This window comes from Notamacropus eugenii, chromosome 3 (assembly GCF_028372415.1).
Source record: "Notamacropus eugenii isolate mMacEug1 chromosome 3, mMacEug1.pri_v2, whole genome shotgun sequence".
Taxonomy (NCBI): Eukaryota; Metazoa; Chordata; class Mammalia; order Diprotodontia; family Macropodidae; genus Notamacropus; species Notamacropus eugenii.
The window spans coordinates 329,172,931-329,195,293 of NC_092874.1; the positions used below are offsets into that span (position 1 = coordinate 329,172,931).

Genomic DNA, 22,363 nt, shown 5'->3' on the forward strand with positions numbered 1-22,363 from the left:
CAAGACAAAATGGAATACAAATGCTTGGGGATTACTCATGACGAACAGCTCAAAGGGACGTATTTTATTACAACTATTATCATCTACTGTGCACGTCTAACCCTCAAAGGTACTTGAGCCCCTTCCTCCAAAAGGAGGCTCTACACATCACTTCAGAGTTCTCTTACTAAAAATGCTGGCCATATTTCACTCAGTAAGAGATGTTTTGTTTTGTTTTATTTTTACCCATAAAGTACAACATAATCTAAACTTTAGGATGAGGAAAACAAACAAAAAATAACATAAAACCCTTCATATCCACTGGAAGGAAATTAAAAAATCTAGATTTTTTTCTAAAATCTCTAGAAATACAGATTTCCTTAATTCTACTTCAGAACAATTCTAGATCTGGTATTCCAAAAAAAAAAAAAATGCATTCCTTTCCTTTACATCTTATTTTATGGATTTGGGAAGATTTTATCTTGTTATATAAAATATCTTGGACACTTTTTTGGGGGGGAAGAGTGGGGTTCAGACAAATATTCTCACATCATAGAGAAAAACGCAAAGCAATTGTAAACCAGCCTTCTGTTTGCTTCATATCTTCTATTTTGAACACTCATTTATCACATTAAAAAAAAATCTAATGATAAAAAGTTTTCTTTTATAGAAACAACTATTCTGGTATATAAAAAGTGGAGATATAAAATTAATTCTGGAAGTGTGCACTTAAAGGTTTCTTTGTGTGTGTGGCTTTTCTATTGCTGGTTAAGGAAAGAACTTGTCTGAAACATCAAAGACTAACCTAAACTGCCCTCCGCCCTGAAAAAACAAGGGCACCACATTTCACACCTTGTATTGTTGCTACAAAGGACTAGATTTTTAAAGCCAGTGATCCCAATGCATTTGAAAACTGCCAGGTTGAAGCTTAAGTACCTTGGAATTTTCAGTATCACATCCAGAACAATGTGCTTTGTGGACATTCGAGAACAGTACAATGCCCATACTAAGGCAAGACATCACAGAAGTTGGCAGCCATGTTATCAGCAAGAATTTGGCTACAGAACCAGCAATGATTCATCATACATTCTAGAAGGAGCAAAACAACATACCGTACTATTTTAATCCTTTGATTCTATCAAGGATCAAAAACAGGAAAAATAAGAAAATGCAAAATATATGCATATGAATTTCCAATGCGTGGGTAATATTTTCAACTTTGTATAAGATACCATGCAAGTTTTAAGACTGTTTCTTTTTTTAAAAAAGTAAAAACCCAATACATTACTTACCTTTATTACATATAATTTAAGATATGATGAATTGTCTTAAAACTTATTGGGTGTTTTCCAAGGAAAATAGGGAGCTCAAACGTCTATCCATCAAAGTGTTCTAATTCCTGCTTTATGGTAGCCAACTTTTTACTTACTACAGACTAAGAAAAATTCCCTCTAGTGCTCCCAAAGTTGATAAAATTATTTAATTTTCTCCTGAACTCAACCCTAGAAGGATTCCTGAAAATACACATTAGAAGCGTGTGATTTAACAGTGTCAACAATGCCTTCACAGTCCTCCTATCCACACCCTAGGTGCGATCTATCACAATATACTACTTGAGAAATTTATTCTTAAGAATTTTTTCTTTCAAATTTATTTTAACATTGTAAGATTCAACAGTTATGTGTAAAACAGCTGCGAAAATTAAGTTCTGTGCTGTTGCAGCGTCTCATTAAGACTGCTACATTCCTCCTAGTCCCCTCCCCCCAACATATTCAGCACACTCTATTAAAATTAGGAAATTAATGATTATCAGGATTCAGTCAATAAGTCCGAGAGAAGAAACCTCACAAATTAAAAATATTCCGCATTTTATTTTAAGTTTACTTGAGTCAAGTGCTTCTTCCCTGCAGGGCCCATCAAGGGGGGAAGTTGAGGCCAGATCTGATTCCTGGCTTATTCCATGGCAGTCATGGTACAAGACCCCTACCTTCTCCAAAAGTTCTTCCTTTTCCCTCCGTCTTCTTTTTCTGGCTCTCAGGTTTGCCCGGATCCATTTTCTGACCTGAAGTTCAAACACCATAGTGCTTTTTAAGAAGAGAAGGCTGCGGGAGCGGAGAGTCACTCCGCAGGAGCGGCGCAGGCTGAGCAGCCTCGGAGCCCCGTCTGGCCATCGCCTCCCCGGCGAAGGACACGCACCGCTCCCGCCCGGAGCGGCGGCTCCCGGCACCGGTCACTGCCGGCCTCGGGTCCCGCCCGCTCCCACCTCCTCCCGGACTGACACCGTCTTTGTGCCCCCAGAGCCAGAGCGGAGCGCTAAGTTAGAAGCGAAGCTTCGGGACACTTGGCCAAAGTGGGGGTGGGGGGAAGAGATCCGGGCTCCGAGCCCCCCGCTTTGGGCTCCCATTTATTCGTCTGCTCGCTGGCTCTTGCGCAATTCAGTGGCCCTCCCCCCAGAGAAGCAGCATCTTATCGCTGCCGATCTCCATTACGCGAGCCCTGGGGGAGGGGGGGGGATCCATTTCAGGGTGCCACCCCCGCCGCCCCAGAGATGCGGGAGGGGAGGAGGGCGAGGGATGCCCGCGGGAGCCGGCCGTTCCTCTCACCTCATCCTTCACTTGCCGAACCAGCCGACTCTCCGCCCAAGTCCGAGTTTCTCCTTGCAATGGCTAACGGGAAGAAGGAGAAGGGAAAAGTCAAACAAAGTGCAAGTTTATGGAGGCGGCGGGGGCCGCGCGGAGCGGGAGCGGGGGGTCTCCCCGCGTCTGGCGCTCCCGGGCCCCGCCGCCCGCCGGCCTGGCCCCCCGCATACCCTCCCCCAGCCCGTGTGAGGGCCCGCAGCCCCCGGGACTCGGGGCTCCCCGGCGCCCCCCGAAGCTCCCCGGGCACCGCGCCTGGCCCCTCACCTCGCCGCTGCCCGGCGCAGCCCGTGACCCGCGCGCAGCCCATAGCGCACGCGGTTCGGGGGCAGCGGGCTGGCGATTCCCTTTCTTTTTCTGTTTTGGGGGGCGGCGGTGGGGGCTGGAGGCGGGGAGAAGGGCTCGGCCCCCTCCCCTCGGTCTGGGGCTCGGAGGCGGGGACGGAGCGGCGCCCGCAGCCCGGGCTCTGCCGGCGCTGAGCAGCCGCGGGGCTCCTTCGGAAATGAAACACCTAAAGGGGCTGGGGCGGGGGCGAGGACGAGGGGGGGGCCCGGTGCTCCAAGACGGGGAGGAGGCAAGGGAGGAGCCTGCCTTAAAGGTATAGAGGCTGGCTTGGTGGGGTGTCCCCACCCCTGGCTTGCTGCTCTCCCTCTTTCTCTCTCCCAACCCCCCCCCCCCGCCCGAGCACAGGTTCCCTCCAGCCTACGGACCTGAGGCTCTCTCAGGGTCTCTGGCCACCGCACCTCACCTCAGCTCAACCCTAGACCTTTTAGTGCTGGCTGGCCCACGTGCTGGGGTTGCCACCCTTGGCTCCAAACAGCTCGAGGTCTATGCGTGGGTCAAAAGCTAGCTGACCAACTTGGGTCATAGAGACCAGGGGCTTTCTAATGGAGTTTTCTCCAGGAAGGAACTAGAACACGTTGAATATTTAAGACTTTTTCCAGTAGCCCCCTGACCTCTCAGGAATCCAGAATAATGGCAGGTGAGTTCCCAGGGGGAATGATGAAGTGCATTTTAAAGGCCGAGAAGCCAGTTTGCCTTCTGCTTACCACCTGGGTCGCTTACGTTACTTATTGCATCTCCGAAACGACCCTTAATGAACTCCAGACATTGGTTAAATGCAGGTTGAACAGGATGGGCCCTGTCTGATTTGAGCACTAAAGTGACCCAACTTTCTAGCTGCTGCTGCAAATCTGGATACAATCTACATTAAAAAACCAACAATAACATCCACAAGGACCCCCAAGGTAACTGTAGCTGATAAAAGAGAGTCAAAATATCTATTTTTTTCATATTTAGGAAAAAAAGTTTACACTGGGTATATAAAACTTCTCTATATGCTAGTTGTTTTTCTACGATGAAATAGTTTTGCTTCATTACTTCCATTTGTTTTGTTATATTAGCGCTAGAGTTCTGTATATATGAAACGTAATGCACTAGAAGTTATATGTATTTAAGTAAGGGGGATGGGGGGGCAGGGAAGAGGTAGGTCAAATTTTCGCCTGCTATTCTCAACAGTATCCCTTTAACTTTATCACATTTCTCTAAAGAAAATCTCTTAACCCTCCCCCCCCTTTTTTTATTACTACAACATCTTTCTTTCGAGATCAAAAGCCTTAGATCAAAGCCAAGATCAAACTCTCTGCTTTAAATAGAAGCAACATTGCCATGAAGTAGTTTATACAAAGAACTTCTTAATGGAGACATCACAGTAGAAAATCTTATTTCATCCCTTTGGTTCATATTCACAACAGGACTACTTAAAAGTACATTCATGATGCAGTTCTATCATGAAAATATACAACAGACCTGCCCAGAGGGGTAGGATTTTACTTAGTGTTTCTGTTTCCAGGAAGAAAAAAAAAATCCTAAATGCTTCTAGAATGATATAAAGTAGTTTTGAAACTACTTCACATGACTTTAATTGTACACTGCTGGGAATATTATTATTTCAATTCTATTGCTAGTAAGAGGGGAAAGGAATAAGCATATATTAAGTGTCTACTATATACCGGGCATTGTGCTAAGTGCTCATTTCATCCTCACAACAACCCTTGTCACTATCCCCATTTTAACATTGAGGAAACCCAGGGAAAGGTTCAGTTACTTGCCCAGAAACACATAACTAGCTTGTGACATTCCTCTGAGCCTGGGATTTGAATTCAGGCAGTTCTGACTCCAAGTCTGGCTTAGCCCAGGGTACTAATAGTTTTAAAAGATATCAGGTTTTATTAATGGTTAACTGAGTCATAGGTTTAGAGCTGAAAGTAACCGTAGGAAAGAAACCCAGAAAAATTAAGTGAATTGCCAGGTATCCTACAGGCCGCTTGCTATATAGTCTAGTCCTGGTCCTCTGACCACAAATCCAGTACTTATTAGACCACCAGTAAGTGCTTGGTATGATCTAGACATGGTATTTAGATATACTTTAAAAAAAAAGGCAAAAACTCAGTTTCTGCCTTCAGAGAGCTGCCTTGCTGAACCATATAGTTTATTTTGTCCACTAGTAGGAAAGAGTTAAAAAAATTAATTTGCGAAAATATAAACATTCCCAATACATACACTTGGGCCAGTAAAACATTACAAACAATAAGGAACATTTTTGTGTAACTGGAAAGCTACTTAATTTTACATGGAGAGAGAACTCTTAAGCACTCAGGCTTCTAACACTACTTATGACAGTTCAGGATCAATAGAAATCTATTATTGGCAGACAATTCCCTTTCCCCACTACAGTTGATTCTCTGACTTCAGCTAGACCTAGGAATTCCAGTGCTGAATGATTCAATATTGATATTCTAAGATGCTTCCATACAAACACACCCATTTTCCCACTTAAATGTCCTGTTCTTTTGACCCATCAACATTTTTTTAAACAGAAAGAATAAAAGAGAAAAGCATGGGGGGGCAGGGAAGAGGTAACAGAAGTCCAAGTAATTACTGCAAATTAATCTTACAACTGGTTCTAAAAATAACTGGAGGATGTAGCTAGTTACTTCTTGTTAGGCTTTTTCTTGTTAGGTATTTTTTCCACATTTAGTTTCAGTCTCAAAATATAACACTCAGATTAATACAGATAAGGCTAGCTTTGTTGTTTATCAAAAAAATCACAGTGAAGTTATTAGAATTGAAATTTGAGAGCATTACTTTGTTCACCCTCTGTCAATGATCACTAAAATGTTTTGATTGTACACCCCTATCAGTAAAAGTCTTCAAGCACTCATTTCCCCACTATTTGCATATTATTCATAAGTAATATACATATATTTTTGTCCTAATATAATATATACATTAGGAAACATGCAAAAATGGAAAATTCAGGATGAAGTAAAGATAAACAATAATTTAAAGTTTCTATTAGTATACAAATCTTTTGCTCTCGATCAAATATTAATACCAAGAAGAATCATGATATAAACAAGTAACAATGAAAGTTGATATTGTCCATATTTAAGTGAGGGAGATAATTGAATATGCTTCATTATTTTTGAAAAGTCACTGTGAATGTCCTGAGGGAGAAGAAAGACAAATAATTGCTAGTAATTAAAATGGGGATAAAGCACCTACCTCAGAGAGCTGTTGTACCAAATGAGGAAATACTCGTAAAGTGTTTTGTAAAACTTAAAGTACTATACAAATTTTATTTTATTAATTTATTACTATTATTATTATTTTACATTTTAAGTTCCAAGTTATTTCCCTCCCTTCTCCACCAGGAACTAGAGAAGGCCACCATTTGACGCAGATACAGATATAGAGCTCTCTATGTAAAACCATGCTACACATACTTCTATATATCAATATTTTCTCTGGAGGTGGATAGTATCTTCCTTCAAAAGTCCTTTGATTCCTAAGTCCAGCTGATTTGAATATTTATAATATTCAGAATAGCTTAGTAATTTGAAGTTGTTTTCCAAACAATATTGGTGTTCTCCAGCATTCTTTTGATTCTACACATTTCACTCTTCCATATTTCATGCATGTCTTTCCAAGTTTTTCTCAAATCAACCTGCTCATCATTTTTTACAGCACAGCAGTATCCCATCATAATCATATACCTACAACTTGTTTAGCCATTCCCCAGTCAATGGACATCCCCTCAATTTCCAGTTCTTTGATACCACAAAGATAGCTTCTCTAAATATTTTAGAATATTCAAGTTCTTTTCCTTTTTCCTTAATCACCTTGGAAAATAGACCTAACAGTGGTATTTCTGGGTCAAAGGGTATACACAGTTTTATAATTCTTGGGGCATAATTCCGGATTGTTCTCCAAAATGATTGGATCAATTCACAGTTCTCCAACAGTATATTAGTGTCCCAATTTTTCCACATCATTTTCCCCTTCAATCATTTTAGTCAATCTTATAGGTGTGAGATATCTCAAAGCTGTTTTGATTTTCATTTCTTTAATCAATAATGATTTAGAGCAATTAAAAATCACTACATAGAATTTTGATTTCTTCATTCAAAGCTGTCTGTTCATATCCTTTCACCATTTATCAATTGAGAAATGACTCAGTCTTATGAATTTGACAAAGTTCTTTATATACGTGAAATATAAGGCTTTTATCTGAGGAACTGACTATAAGATTTTTTTCCTCAATTTTCTGCTTTCCTTCTAACCTTGGCTACATTGATTTTATTTGTACAAAACCTTTTTAATTTAATGTGATCAAAACGAATTTTGGCTGTTATATGATGAGGTAACCAAACAGGCAAATTTATTTTTTTGTTGTTGAAAAATATACAATACATTTTTTGAGCTATATAATGGTTTTTATTGAAAGACATACAATACCACAATCAAATAATAGGTTATAAGTCAGAGCAGCTTTGCAGCAGTAGTCATGTTTCTCTCTGTGTAGATATTCACCCTATACAATACGAAAACAAGCACAAGTGAACTGCCTCTGAATCCAGCTCAGCAGAAGGTTTTCAAAAGAAATCCATTCCTTGTTCTTTATGGATAGTATCATACTTTAATTTCTTATTCATGTTTGGATCATTTAGCCATGGCTTTGTACGAGTAAGAAGAACGGTAATGAGGCAAGTTTGGACCACAGAGTTCAGGGAAGGGGTAAGGTGCAATAAGGCTAGAAGGGTCTAAGTGCCAAATGGAGGACTTTAGGTTTGATCCTAGAGCCAGTAGAAAACCACTGGACTTTATTTTGTGTAGGTAGGTAACATGATCAGAACTGCATGCAGTGGAAAGACAACAGAAGCAAGGAGATCAGTTAGCAAGTCACTGCAATAGTCCAAGGAAGAGGTGATTTTAGATTGATGTGGTCTGTGTGAGTGGGGAAAAAGAAGACAGAGATGGAGAATATTGTAGAGACAGAAATCACAAGCAACAGTTTATGTTGTTTATGTTGGGTATGTGCAAGTGAGGAGAGAAGGATGACATTGAGATTGTGAATTTGGGTGACAGGAAGTTCTGTGATGCCCTCAACAGAAAAAAGGGAAGTTCAAAATTGGGATGAGTTTGAGGTGAAAGAAAATGTAATGACATTTGCAATGGAGATGGCAACCCATTCGTTCAACTTTCTCCATTCCACTTGTGGCAGGGCACCTGCCATACCCAGGTGAGCTGTGAAGCATGGGAGAGGATTTTCTCAATGGTACCAGCACAGCCCCTGCTGGGTCACCTTGTGAGGACTGGCTAATGCCAGTGGTAGAAGAAGGGGAGACTGCAAAATCCAGAAACAAGCAGGGTCAGGGAATGTTGGGTGATAATTACTGCAGGGTAGGGATGGTTATGTTTTGGACAAACCCAATGATTGGCTCTTAGGGGGAGGATGGAATGCAATCATTTTCCTGCTCTCCAACTGTTGTATCACACAACCACTTGGGGTCACACCATGGGCCATGCTCATTTTACCAACCTTAAGAACCTGATAATTTCTTAAAATAAGAAACAAAGGAAAGATGCCACAGTCATTCTACTATTTCTGTAAAATGGGGGAGTAGGATTAAGTGATCTCTAATCCTTTTGATCCCATCCAAGCATTTTTGTGTGGGGTGAGTGTTGAGAGGTCATACAGACTTCAGTGTGATTTTGAGATGGAAATGTTATAGACTCACAATGCTAACATTTTCTTTAGGTTAACTGGCAGAAAACTTTAACTCATGTGGTGCCAATTTTTTTCCAAGTATTATGGGAGAACTGACAGTATTTAGAAGGCTCCAGAAACGTAGAGCTCAAGCAGTATAATTTGTATCTGTCCAGACACACATACAGATGGATAGACAGTCATTAAGTATTTATTAAAAGCACTGGGCTAAGCGCTCAGAGTAAGAAGACAGGCAAAAGACAGTTCTTGCTCTCCAGGAGCTCAGTGTAACGGGAGACAATATGCAAGTGACTTTCTCTGTACAAACAAGCTGTATACAAGATAAATTGTGAATATCAGTGGAAGGAAAATATTAGAATGAAGAGGGACTAGGAAAGGCTTCTTGTAGAAGGTGGGATTTTAGCTGGCACTTGAAGCAAGCCAGGGAAACTGGGGGTGGGGTGGGGTGGGTGGGGAAGTCAGCCTGTGAAGATGGAGTGTTTTGTTCAAGAATAACAAGATAGCCAGTGTTACAATACTGAGGAGCAAGTGTGAGGGAATAAGGTGCAAGAGGACTGGAAAGGTGGGGTCAGGGGGCTGGGCTATGAAGGGGTTTGAACACTAAACAGAGGATTTTATATCAGATAGGAATAGAGAGAGAAAGACAGAGAGAGAGAGAGAGAGAGAGAGAGAGAGAGAGAGAGAGAGAGAGAGAGAGAGAGAGAGGCAATAAGCTGGGGTAGAATAAACATTGATCTTGGGTCTAAATCCTGAGCAAGTCATTTCACCTATCTTTTCTCATCTGCACAGTGGTGGAAATGCCTGCCCTGCTTACCTTACAGGATGGTATAAGGATAGCACTTTATAAATCTTAAGGGCCATACAAATGGGGACTACTACTTGTATTGTGTCTTAAAGAACCTTACAGTATTCTGGGCAGGTTACTAGATAGAGAGATGGATAAGAAACTAGGAGCAGACTAGGATGACAGGATAATGGATTTACAGCTGTAGGACAACTTAAAGATCAGCATGACCAACCCCTTCATTTTATAGTTGAAGAAACTGAGAACCAGAGAAGAAGCAGCTTACCTAGGATCACGCAGAAAGTGAGCCTCTGAGTTAGGATTTGAATACCCCTGCCCCTCCAAAGAGTGGGAAAAAACAACAAATAAAATCAGAGTCCTAATTTTCCATCCATTAACACTAGTTTTACAAATAAAGAATTTATGTATTTTTTTAAAAATTCACCATACTACTAGAAATAAAGTATATGAAATCATCATTGCCTTCACATTATTTTAAATAGCTATCAAGAAAGTAGGGGAAAGTAATTGTATATAAGGCTGCAATCATTTATCCTCTGACTCATTAAATTATGTAGTTGGCAACCAAAATATCAATAATGCATTTCCTAGTGCTCCATCAGTGAAGGGACTTAATTTTCATGATTATACCAATGGTATATTTAACCTCCAAATTTATTTCTACTTTTTCAGTAAAAAAAAAAAATGCATCAGCCCTTTATGCCTCTTAATTCCTTCAACTGGAATCATTTTGTTTTTTCCCCCCTAAGGTAATATAATTAGCTATTTTTAACACACACCACATTTCTATTAAGTGAATGCATTCTTAAACAGTAACTATCACAAATGTCTAGAAGCTAAATGTTATACTGAGATAATATTAAAAGTTATGATATTAGTATGATTAATAGGGTATGATATGTAAAGGCTGAAAAGAAATTTGCCCGCTAAGCTTAGCACTAGACAAGCATCTGCTTAGCTGTGTCCATTAAATGTCAAAAAACTATTCCTTGTGTCTAACTTGAATTCTTCCTGAAATCCTTTAAATCTATTTACTCTAGTACTGACTTCGCTGGAGATGGGATGTTGAAAAACTAAAGGAGGAAAGAATAAATTAATTGGAATCAATTATTTTAAGGTGGGAAAATTTAACAACTGTTTTCAAGTAGGATGAAGTCACTTTAAATAATAATGTTATATATTCTATTTACATTACTTTTTAAAAGTGATTTATTCTGGTAGAGATATGTTATAAAGAAACTGGCTCCAAGGAATTCTCTTGCTAAAGCAGTCCCTATATAGTCAAGGCAGTTTGTAAAAAAGCAAAAAACAAGGGGGAGGGGGAAGCCCTTTCAGTTGCTAGGAGCAACTGTAAATGCTAAGAGAAGAGCACTGAATTGAAATTTTAAGCAGTACTTTCTGGAATAGTTAGCAGCCAGAGATTGCAGCTGAGGGGAGGGAAGGGAGGTGGGAGGAGAGATGTTCCCTCTTCTAAAATAGAGCATAAAATTATCCTTTTCTGATTGGAAAAAAGTCATTCAGGTTTCACTCGGTTGGCAGAGGGATGAAGTTATGTGCTTTGGTCTCTTTTGTTTTCTACTTCTAAAACATGGATAGGAGCAAATTCATGGAAGTCAGCGGAAATGGCAGAAATTTCTATATCATAAGGATTCCCAAAGGGCAGGATAAGGTCATTCCTTTAATTAACTTGAACAGCCTAACTAAGCAGGTAAAAAGATCTTCCATGGTCAAGAAAGAGAGAGGCTGACAGCTGTAAGAGGCTCAAAGGATGCTTTTATTCCAAGTTGGCCTAGGGTCCCTGAAGCACTTACCATCCCCAGGAGGGATCCGATTCCAAGATGACAATATTGTACTTATATAGTACTTTGCAGTTTACAAAGCTCACGATAACGTTGTGAATTAGGCAGGATATGTATATATCAATATTCCCACTTTATATATTTGGAGACTGAGGCTTAGGGAATTAAAATGACTTTGCCAGAAGTCGCAGAGCTTAATAAGCAAATTGGGACTTGAACTCAGGTCTTTCAATTCCAAGTGCAATACTTTTTGCATAGCTAAATACTGCCTCTGATTTGGGGTGAGTTTGAAGAGAATTTTCTAATCAGGATTGAAGATAAGAGTAGGGTTAGAATATTATTATTACAAGACCAGTTATAATTAATAGTTAAGGATGGGGGAGAAAGGTATTAAATTCCATTCAGTTGCTCATTTCTTTAAATGCTACTTTCTCTTGTCATTTTGAATAATATTGTATTCCTTAAAAATGTCGTATTATGGTATTTTAATAAAGATATCTTTATTTAGCTCCCCCAGAGGAGAGAAGTATGGAAAAGTCAGTTCTAATTCTCTCCATTAAAAAGATATCAAGATTCAAGCATGGTGGTTTAGATCATATGATCAAGACCCCTACCACCACCTGGTGGCAGTGTACCTTAATTGTATATACAGTATCTTGGAGGAGAAAATAATTTGCCAAAATTAACTCTATACACGTATCCATTTTAACTGATGATAGCAAATATCACAAAGGATTATTTTAATAAAAGTATTAATTAGATATTTTATTTCCATTGAGCTCAAACTAAAGGAAATGAGCTTAAACTACTACAAAAAGGGAAGCACTACAAAAGTTTAGGTTACTAGAATATGAACTTCTAAATGAAATCTCAGAATATTAGAACACAGAGGCATTTGTAGAAGCTTGAATTAATTTTGAAAGAAAAAAGGAGAATAGTGGAACCACATTTCATGGAATGTTAAAACTGGCAGAGATCACAGAGATTGTCTAATCCATTCTGCTCCACTCTCTCTCTCTATACAGATGTGTGTGTACATATACATGTATACATATACATATATGTATATGTCATAGATTCTGATATTTCAAAGTTTAAATATTATGTCCCTCAAATCTAACTATATTAAGTACTTTTGATATAAAATCCTGGCTCTGACCAGGTCAGTATGATTTCAACAAGACATTTGACCTCCTCAGTTTGCTCTTCTGAAAAATGAGCGAAGTGAACTTGATGATTTCCAAGGTCTCTTCCCATCCTTGATTCCATGGTCCTGTGGCTGACTCAACATGAGATGGGTATAGATTAATTCTGTTTCTCCAACTTTAGGACTTAAACAGCTTTTGTTATACTCCTTCTATACTATATATAGAAGCAAACAAATGATTATACTATGAAGTTGCACATTGGAATCATATAATTTGGTACAAGGGCAGCTAGGTGGAGCAATGAATAGAGCAGCAAGCTTAGGGTCAGGAAGATCTGAATTCAAATCCAGTCCCAGATACTGCCTAGCTATGGGCAAGTCACTTAACCCTGTTTGCCTCAGTTTCCTCATCTGTAAAATGAGCCGGAGAAGGAATTCAGTAGTTTTGCCAAGAACTGCCCCCCCACAAAGTGATCACAAAGAATTGGACAAGAGGGAAAACAACTAAACAATTTGGTTCAAAAAGGATTTTGGTACTTTAACAAAAAGTAGATCTCATAACAAATCAGGGGACATATCTATCTAACCTTTTGAAGTCATTATATGAAGTTACTATCACATTCTGCCCCTCCTTGTTGCTGCCAAAGACAGATTATTGGTATAATGGAAATATCTATTTAAATGAGATTAAATAAATCATTTTTTATATTTACATAATAGGAAAAATATTTTGACACTATGGTTAATAAACAGAAGAATAAACTATAAAATAGTGGTATTTCCATTCCCAGAAATCTTCAAAAATAGAGTCAGCAGACACTGCCCTGTAGGTAATTTGTCCTTGGATGGTCTTTCAGGAGAAGAGGTTAAGAAATCGATGACATCTTAAAGGTCCTTCTGGTGCCATTGTATAAAACTCCAATTATATAGGTTTATCAGTATAATAGCAAAAGATTAAAATTTCTCTAACAGTGTAGCTCTTTTCAGTCCTTGTTTCATTGTTTCTGTCCCTTGAAAGGTGCTGATAATTCTCAGCAGGAACAATTCCATATCATTCCTTCTTCAGAGCACCATCCCACAACCAGTTGAATATATCCAGTAAGTATGTGGTGTTCATTCAGCATGATAATCACAGGGCACAATTTTGTACTGACAGGGCCCCAGAAATGGTTGCTCTGATTCACAAGTAAACAAACTACCCAATGGGTCTAGCACTGTCCTTTTATGGTTCTGTCCTTGCCTAAAGGGAATATGAGTGTGTGTGTGTGTGTGTGTGTGTGTGTGTGTGTGTGTGTGTGTGTGTAAGTGTGCTTGTAGCGCACTAACATAGCAGTTGTTTTTGTTAGGTTACTTGACTGTTGCCTAATAATGTTACAGGATCAGATTTGGAGTAGGAAAGGATCACCAGGGTCATCTGGTCCATCCACTTAATTTTACAAATGAGGGAAATGCGATCTGGAGAAAGAAAGGGACTTCCACAAGGACATATAGGGAGGAAGCGGCAGACCTGTCACTCCCCACTAGAAAAACAAGGACTTATCCAAGATGACATGGCCAAGAGTATTAACTGAGGTCTTCTGACTCAGGCTGTCTCTCAAAAATCAGTTCTAATATAGACAAGATATATTTCCAGGCACTGAGCAAATGGAAAGAAATCTTTGCCTTCGCTGAATTCCATTTTAACACATACATAATGTGTATTATCTTAATTAAACAATAATTAAAAATTAATTAAATTAAAAAGTAGTAGCTTTTATGCTCCTCTCTGTATCTGTCTCTCTTCCCTCCCTTTTCCCTCCCTCCCACTCTCTTTCTGTATATCTATATGTAAATATACATACATATCTCCCAATATGCTGTCAACATAATAAAAGTTGTCTTTTCCATGTGTTTGTTTATGGGTAGTACTAAGTTAGCCATCCAGCCATACACAGTCTTTTATAGTGAACTTCTTGTGAGTCAAAGCTTGCATGTGGAAGATAGTTAAAAAAGAGTCTACATCTGTAGAAAAAATGTTTTTCCAAGTGCAAGGCTAACTGATGCAAGCAGGGGTCAAATGTGGAATTTTGTATCTTAAGTACCATGTTCATACCCATTCTGCTAACCAGCCCAGATAACATACATATAGAAAGATGTTTTCTAACATCTTGGATAGCTATAGAGAGTTGGGCCTGGCCTCAGACACTTATTAGCTATGTGGCCCTGGGCAAGTCACTTAACCTCATTTGCCTCAGTTTCCTCATTCGTAAAATAAGCTGGAAAAGGAAATGGCAAACCACTCTAGCATCTCTGCCAAGAAAACCCTGAATGGGATCATGAAGAGTCAGACATGACCGAACAATAACATCTAGCAAAATACCTCATATTAGGTATTAATGGTTTATTAGGTTTATGGTTTCATTCACATACATATGTATATGTGTGTAGGTATATACATATACATATAATCAGATTAACATTAAATCAGGTTTTTAAAGAAAGCCTTCATCTCCAGCTATAATTAAGAACCTTTCTTATACTTCCAAGAAAAACCTGTGTGTGTTCTTAAAGGAGGTAGAGAAAGTGAACATATGTATGTAATTCCATGTGCCTTTTAAAGACCGGGCATTTTTGTTCCTGCAAACTTTGAAACTTGGGCTGGGATGCTGTTTAGTTTCCCAAATGTCCCTATTACAGTCATTCTTCTGCAATGCAAAAAGAATGGGCCCTTGCTTCCTGAAACAACACTTGTGGTTTTTTAATGGAAGCAAAATACATACATACATACATACATACATACATACATACATATATATGTATATGTATATATACATATACATATATAAATATATATATCTCAGAAAGGGCCTGAAATCAATCATAGTGTACAATGCTTCACAAATTCCAAGATTTTATATATATGTATACATATACATATATACTCACACACATACATGTAATTTTTCCAGAAAGTTTATTCATAAAAGATTTAACTCTGTATATACAGTTGGCCAAAGAAAACAATGGGTAGGGCAAGAAGTAATTGGCTGCAAATTTCTTTCCTTTTTGTAGGGTGTTTTCTCAAGCAGTGGATTAAATCAATGTTTAATGCTATGCAAGCCCAGCTGTGTCCATATTAGGAGAGTCTGATCTCACATCTCTCTGCAAAAAAAAGGACCAGGATGTCCTCCCTCTTTATGCTGTTTCCACCCCCAACATATGTAGGTGGGAGAGTGGGAGCTTGGGAATGTGAACTTGATCCAGCATTGATCAGCCAAGCAGCAAACTCTTATTGTTCTTTAGATACCAAACATTAACTCCTTTCTACTAGGGATAAGCCCAGCTATTTTGTATATAACGTAACTTTTGTACTCAGCAGTACGTTTAAGAAGGAAAAGGACTAAAAGGCTGTATATGACTTGTTAGAAACAACACAATCTGATGTGCAGATATCAGAGACATTTAAAATCAGTTTATGAATTGTTTTTTGAAATTGCTAATTCCAATTAGTAGGGCCAGTATAGTGATTCATCTTAATTTTTATTTAATTAAAGATGCTTCTATCTAGCATTTCTTATGTCTACTGTATTTCTTACTTTTACTTACCTTTACTCTGGGGTGCAAGAACTTTGGAAACCATAGTAATACTACATTGGCCACAGATGTTAAAACCATTTAAAAGTATATATTCATTGTTTAAGCACAAACTTAATAGGGATTGGAACTGTTTTAGCCAGTACTAGCTTAGGTGCTGTGGGCATAAGTAAACTTAAAAAGCTCATTAAATAATCAAAGCTGTAACCTCATACTAAAACGCTTCCCCTATCAATGACACAAAATGCATGGTGTTGGACAAACCAATGGCAGACAATGGGCACCTGCAGCTCTTCAAATAAATACATAGACAGGGGCACTCTCCCAACAATGACTGTGTGGCCAAATAAAGCAGATTCTTTTGGTTAGTTGCTTTACAAAGAGGGACACTTGGTGGATGGCACCATCTCAGAATGTCCCAATTCCTCTGTTACAGAAAGGCTAGAAACTGCAGTTTAATATTTGCCCACACTATTCCTAATGTGCCTCATTTCCAGGTGTCAGTAGCAACAAGAATCAGAACCAGAGCAAAAGGAAAATGTATTTGAGAAGTTTTTACATTTAAGTTTATATCTCATAGACTGAAGAAAACTAAATCAAGAAACACTGATCCGATAGATTATTGTATCTCTTATTTTGAGAGATTAGCTGTTTATTACCAGAATCAGATGTACATCACACATGTAGCGATTTTCTAATTATAAAATAAATGAAGATGAACAGGAATAGAAGTTTAAAGAAATTAAGCCCACTGAAAATAGAGGAAAGTCTGAAATTATGAAGACAATTCCAAGATGGAGATGTATCTTTTACTCCTCAGTGATGATGATGATGATGATGATGATGATGATAGTACTTGGAGGTTTTCGAGGCAGTTTACACACATTTACTCATTTGACCTTCACAACAACCCTGTGAAATGGGTGTGATTATTATCCCCATTTTACAGATGAGGTCCAGTGATTTGCCCAAGTTCACAGTTCTGAAGCAGAATTCAAACTCAGGTCTCCCTGACTCCAAGGCCTGTGTTCTATCGACAGTGCAATCTCCCTGCCTAAAGTCATATTTATGATTCTGGTGGGGGAAAAAATTTAAAAGAAGAAAAAAACAGCAAAAATATACTTTGAAACTTGGGCTGGGGTGCTGTTTATTCTCCCAAGTGCCCCTATTTGGGAAACTTGCACTGGGAAGACAGAAGAAAGCAGCTTCCTATCCTGGCAGAAATAAAATGGTGACAGTAAAGGAGGCCTCTACCACAGAATCCCAGGATTACCTATGGTCTTCCAACACTAGTCCCCAAGCCTTAATATGCTTTCTGTGTAGCTCTTCTCTACCTTTTCATGTCTAGAAAATGTTACTGAAATTGAAATCAGTTATAAAACACTTGAAGCATAAATAGTATCACATTTTAAAAGACTGAGTTAATAATAGCAAATCTTTACTTAAAACAATTTGCTATATGTACTGAACAGTGTGTTTTGAAAATATTTTTAGCACCATATATTTTGTAACACACATAAAAATAAATGTCTTTAAAACAGAATTTTAGAGAAGCATCTGAATAACAAATATAGGGTGTTCCAAAAGTCTCAGCACAGTTTTAAGTTTTAGAAGCATAAAAGTTATGCCCTACATGTCATATTTTCTAAAATATTAAGAATTTTATGATGTTACTAATTTCTACGATAATGGTCTAAATTTCATTGAGCTGAAATTTTCTGTGGAAATGTTTTAAATTTTAATTTATGTCTTCTATTTGCTTAAACCAATAATGATTGTGTTACTTTAATTCTAAAGTAGACTTTTTAAAAATGTGGCATGACTTTTGGAGTACTTAATTCCTCTGACTCCCTTTTAGCAAGTCTGATAAAGAATTTTCTAGAATTCATTTAGCTGTACTTGGAAGACTCCACAACAATCTTTCTACAAAGTTAGCCAGGGAACTAAAAGAAAACATATTTTCAGTAAAGCTAGTAACTTACTATTAAAAGAAACCATCACTAATTTTTAATTCTCAAGCTGTAGTCTTGTAATCTTTGATGTCAGACATACAGCTAACTTATATATCTTTAGGAATTACAAGACATTAAAAGTCTCTGAAAGATCGTTTTCCCTCCATTTCTTGCTTGTCAGACAAGTTAATGTTCAGGGAATAATTGATTTTCATTGTGGGAAATGTTTATTCTTCAGTAATCAGCCAGCATAAATGCTTTCACAGATAAATCACTAATTAGGATTTCTCCAGACAATCTCCGAAGTATCAACTCTTGGGTGTTCTACATGGTGAGAGAGAAATGAATCTGTAATTGATGAAACAAAACGTGGTTTGAGATGAGCTTTATACAATAAGCTTCTGAAAACTAATGATCACCTCAGAATTTGAGTAAAATTCTACAGGTACACAGAGAAGAAAAAGAAGAAAGTGTAAGACGAAACAATCACCTTCCTCAAATTACAGAGTTTTGTCCAGGACAGGCAGAAACTGAAGTCTTTTTGCAGCAGAAGGAAGGGTTTCAGATACCTTCCTTTGGCCAATAAAAGTTTTACTTTTGCAGAGAAAATTCTTACAATAATATAGATTATCCAATAATAGAAATAAGTATTAACTAAATAAAATAATACAATAATACAGATAGAAGGTCTGTATGTGTTGTGCCTGAACCAAAGTACTGACACAGAAGGACTCAGTCCTTTCTCTTCCACACATGTTCATGGCCAGACATAGATAAATCACTGATAACCATCACACTCAGGTGTGTAACAAGAGCATTCTCCTTTTTGACACATTCAGATATGGTCAGTCGGCTTGTAACTAACGGTATCCAGTAACCTCTGATATTCTAAGATCTGTCTGGACTCCTTAAACGCTCTCTAACTTTGTGGCAGCGTAAGTGACATTGTATCTCCATAGACAACAAAGGCAAAAGTCAGGGACTCTAGAGATTTGTTTCTGAAAGCAAATAGGAAGGCTGTGTAAACATCTCTCTGGTAAAGTTAGAAGGTGCACAAAAATGCTTTTGGCTTGGCCAGATTGCCTTTGCTCGTTTGTTTTTGATAGTCTGGTATGGTTTACTTCTACAAACTTAATTAGCTCTTAATTAGCACGTGTGTGTGTGACACACAAAGTAGAAAGACTTTCTGGTGGAAGTGGCATTTGTGCTGAACTATAAAAAAAGGCAGGAATTCAAAGGGCAGAGGTTTTTGTATACAAGGAAGGGCATTCCAAGCAAAGGCACAAAGAAAAAGGAATATGTACAGATGGCAACTGGTAATATTTGAATAGTATTGGTAGACCTGGTGTTATACTATCGCTAGCACACATAAATCTAATTTATCTCCTAAAGAGTGTGAAAAAGGTTGTTTAGGAAAACCAATACAAAGGTCTTGGACAAATATTATATTGAATGTCACCTATTCCTAGGTTTGCTTCAAAAAATAATGCAGATATAACTCAGAAAACATTTGAATGTCATGTGACAAAAGGGAAAACTACTTCTTCATAACCAAATAGGAAGAAAAACATTTATTTCCATATTTGTATGGGGCCATGATTTCATCAATGTGTACACTCCCTCCCCTGGCGCAGACTACAATTCACCCGTGCCTTTTAAGGCTGCTGGATTTTTGTCTACATTCATCCATAAATATCCCATTGAGTACCAGAGGCCTCCTCCTACATTAAGGAATTCAAGGACAATATCTGCTATACAGTGGTCTCAATACACGACTAGCCCATATATTTTTCTGGCAATACAAGCTCTTAACTGTCTATTATGAAGTTTTTGGCACAAAAGTCATCATTAGTAATACACTGTAGCCTGTTTACTTACACCCACCATGTCTCCATTACACTTTGGTCTCTTTATTAGGTGATGTTGCTCATAATCTCCCATCACCCTACTCTGTAATATTTTAAAAATAAGCCTGTATACTAAACTGGCATTTGGCTTTCTCTCTGTTTAGGACTCTGTCTATTGGTTATAGTGGGTTTTGAGCTCTTTCAGCATCCTCTCCATGATGACTATTTCATATAAATTGAACTTCTTAAGGCAGTGTGGGCTAGTGACTGGAGAGTCAGCCTTTGAGTGAGGAAGACCTGGGCTCAAGTCCGTCCTCTTGACACTCACCAGGCTTTGTGACCCTAGACAACTCCCTTAACTTGTCACTAACAAGTCACTGACACAATGTTCTCAGTAATTCTTTCTAAGTTGCAGTGGAGTTCCCTATATTAATGACGTGACAGATCTAGTCTGTGGTCCTAAACTCCCCTAAGAAATAATGATGATCAGAATCAATGTCTTTACTTTCCTGGTTTTCATTGTTTTTCTGAACACAGTGTGTTTTAATTTTTATCCTTTCTTCTAATTTAGTATTTCTTGGCCTTTGTGTAAATCAGTTGATCTGACTGTATAAAACTAGCTGATTCTGAAGTGACTCTCACTTCAGTAACCAGTTATTTCCTGTCTGCTAATATAAATTTGATTGCATTTGTCATGGTGGTGTTTAGGACTTGCCAGGTCCATTACCTTAAAGAAGGGCTATATACATACATAGATACATACACATATGTATGTATGCGTGTATGTATATGTATATGTCCATGAGATAGGCAGAGGTTTCTGAATAATCTCCAAGTTACTGGCTTTTTTTTACTTGTAATTCAAAAACATATATTTGATCAATATTTATTAAGCCTCCAGTAAGTGTAAGGTGCTATGATAAGTTGGGGGGGTGGGGGTGGCAGAAATGTACGAAGACAAAAACAGAAAATGATTTGCCCTCAAAGAGTTCTTATTTTATTCAAATAACAAGGAATCTGAAAGGCTGTCATGAAGCAGGAATGCATGGAGGATGGCTTGGGTGAATACCTGGATGCAGAAGGTGGCCCTTAGACTTCTGGGAATTACTCATATGTGTACCAGTATGTTCAGAATGTGGAATGCATGGAAGGAACTAATATGGAATAAGACTAGGGAACAGATCAAAGCCAAATTTTAGAAAATTTAAGGTGTCAGGATAAGGAAAATAGGGAGCCAGCTTTTCAAATCAGAGAGTGATATGATCATACTTGTATGTAAGGAAGATGAATGTGTGAAGGATGAGTTTTAGAGAGGAGTGATTAAGTTAGGAAGATCTTTCAGGTAGCTAGGTGACCCAGAATGCCAGGCCTGGCATCAGGAACAAAGTTCAGTGTAAAGTTCAAATTGGGCTTCAAACACTTACTAGCTAACTCTGTGACCTTGGACAAGTCACTTAACCTGTTTCCCTCAGTTTCCTCAACTGTAAAATAGGAATACCACCTACTTTGCGAGGTTGTTGTGAAGATCAAATGAGATACGATTTGTAAAAAGCAAAACAAAAAACCCCACTTAGCATAGTGGCCAGCACATAGTAGGCATTTATATAAATGCTTATTCCCTTTCCTTCCCTGGTGAAAGTTGTGTCAGTGTGAATGGAGAGGAAGGGATGATTGTGAAAGATGCTGTGGAGGCAGGATTGACTCAGCATCTTATTTCATACTGTTAGATTAGGGAAAGGCAAAGATGAATCAGAATTATGAACTATGGTGACTGGGAGGATGGTGATGCCCCCCCCAAATGAGGAAGTTTAGAGAGGAACAGACTTAGGGGTGGAAATGATGATGTGTACTCTATTTGGAACACGTTGAGATTGAAGTACTGGGGAGACATCCAAGCAGAGATGCCCAGGAAGACACTGGACAGGAATAAGAACTGAGAAGAGAAAACAGGGATATCTTTCTATATCTATATGTACATGTAAATGTATATATATATATTTCATATGTATATATATATATCCACACACATAAACACACATATTACTATTATTAATAATCCTCCACTGAAGGATATAGAAGAATATGATCACTTTCTTTGTAAGAATCCTCTGTTTCTTCATCCTTTGCAGAAGATGTTGGTACAACAGAAGATGCTACAATCATTTTCATGTTTGCTTTTTGCTTGTGCTCTTCATGTACATGTCTCATGAAATGATGTTTCTTTGTGTCCATGACGAAATCAGTTCAGCCAATTCCTTTATTCATTTCTTAAAGGAGAATCTTTGAGCCATCCTTACAGTTCAGTTCAGTTCAATCCAATTAAATACAACCACCTGATAACAGTTAGAGTAAGCTAGGTGGCACAGTGATGTGTTGGACCTCAAGACCTAAGTTAAAACACAACTTCAGATACTTACTAGCTGTGTGACCCTGGGCAAGTCACTTCACCTTTTTATGCCTCAGTTTCATCATCATAAAAGGAGAATAATAATAGCACCAACTTCCTAGGGTTTTGTGAGGATAAATCAAAGAATATTTGTAAAACTCTGGGC

General features: G+C 38.3%; 1 protein-coding gene and 1 long non-coding RNA gene across 14 annotated transcripts in view; one reads left to right on the plus strand and one right to left on the minus strand.

Annotated features, from left to right (window-relative positions):
* AOPEP (aminopeptidase O (putative)) overlaps positions 1–22,363 on the minus strand; it is a 553,954-nt gene that overhangs the window by 147,319 nt on the left and 384,272 nt on the right. For 11 of the 13 annotated variants that reach the window (XR_011964391.1, XR_011964390.1, XM_072596916.1 and 8 more), the window contains 2 exons: positions 2,583–2,645; positions 1,967–2,041 (listed from right to left, as the gene is read on the minus strand). Coding sequence is in view for 11 of the 13 variants with exons in the window: in XM_072596916.1 (XP_072453017.1) it covers positions 1,967–2,041; positions 2,583–2,645 (138 nt within the window). In the remaining 2 variants the exon portion in view is untranslated. Of the gene's footprint in view, positions 1–3; positions 1,069–1,966; positions 2,042–2,582; positions 2,646–16,634; positions 18,313–22,363 lie in introns of those variants that run through there. The other 2 variants (XM_072596919.1, XM_072596920.1) reach the window with 2 other exon arrangements.
* Positions 9,206–15,986, plus strand: LOC140496760 (uncharacterized). The gene is made up of 2 exons (XR_011964392.1): positions 9,206–13,537; positions 15,491–15,986. It is a non-coding gene; the product is annotated as an uncharacterized lncRNA (long non-coding RNA).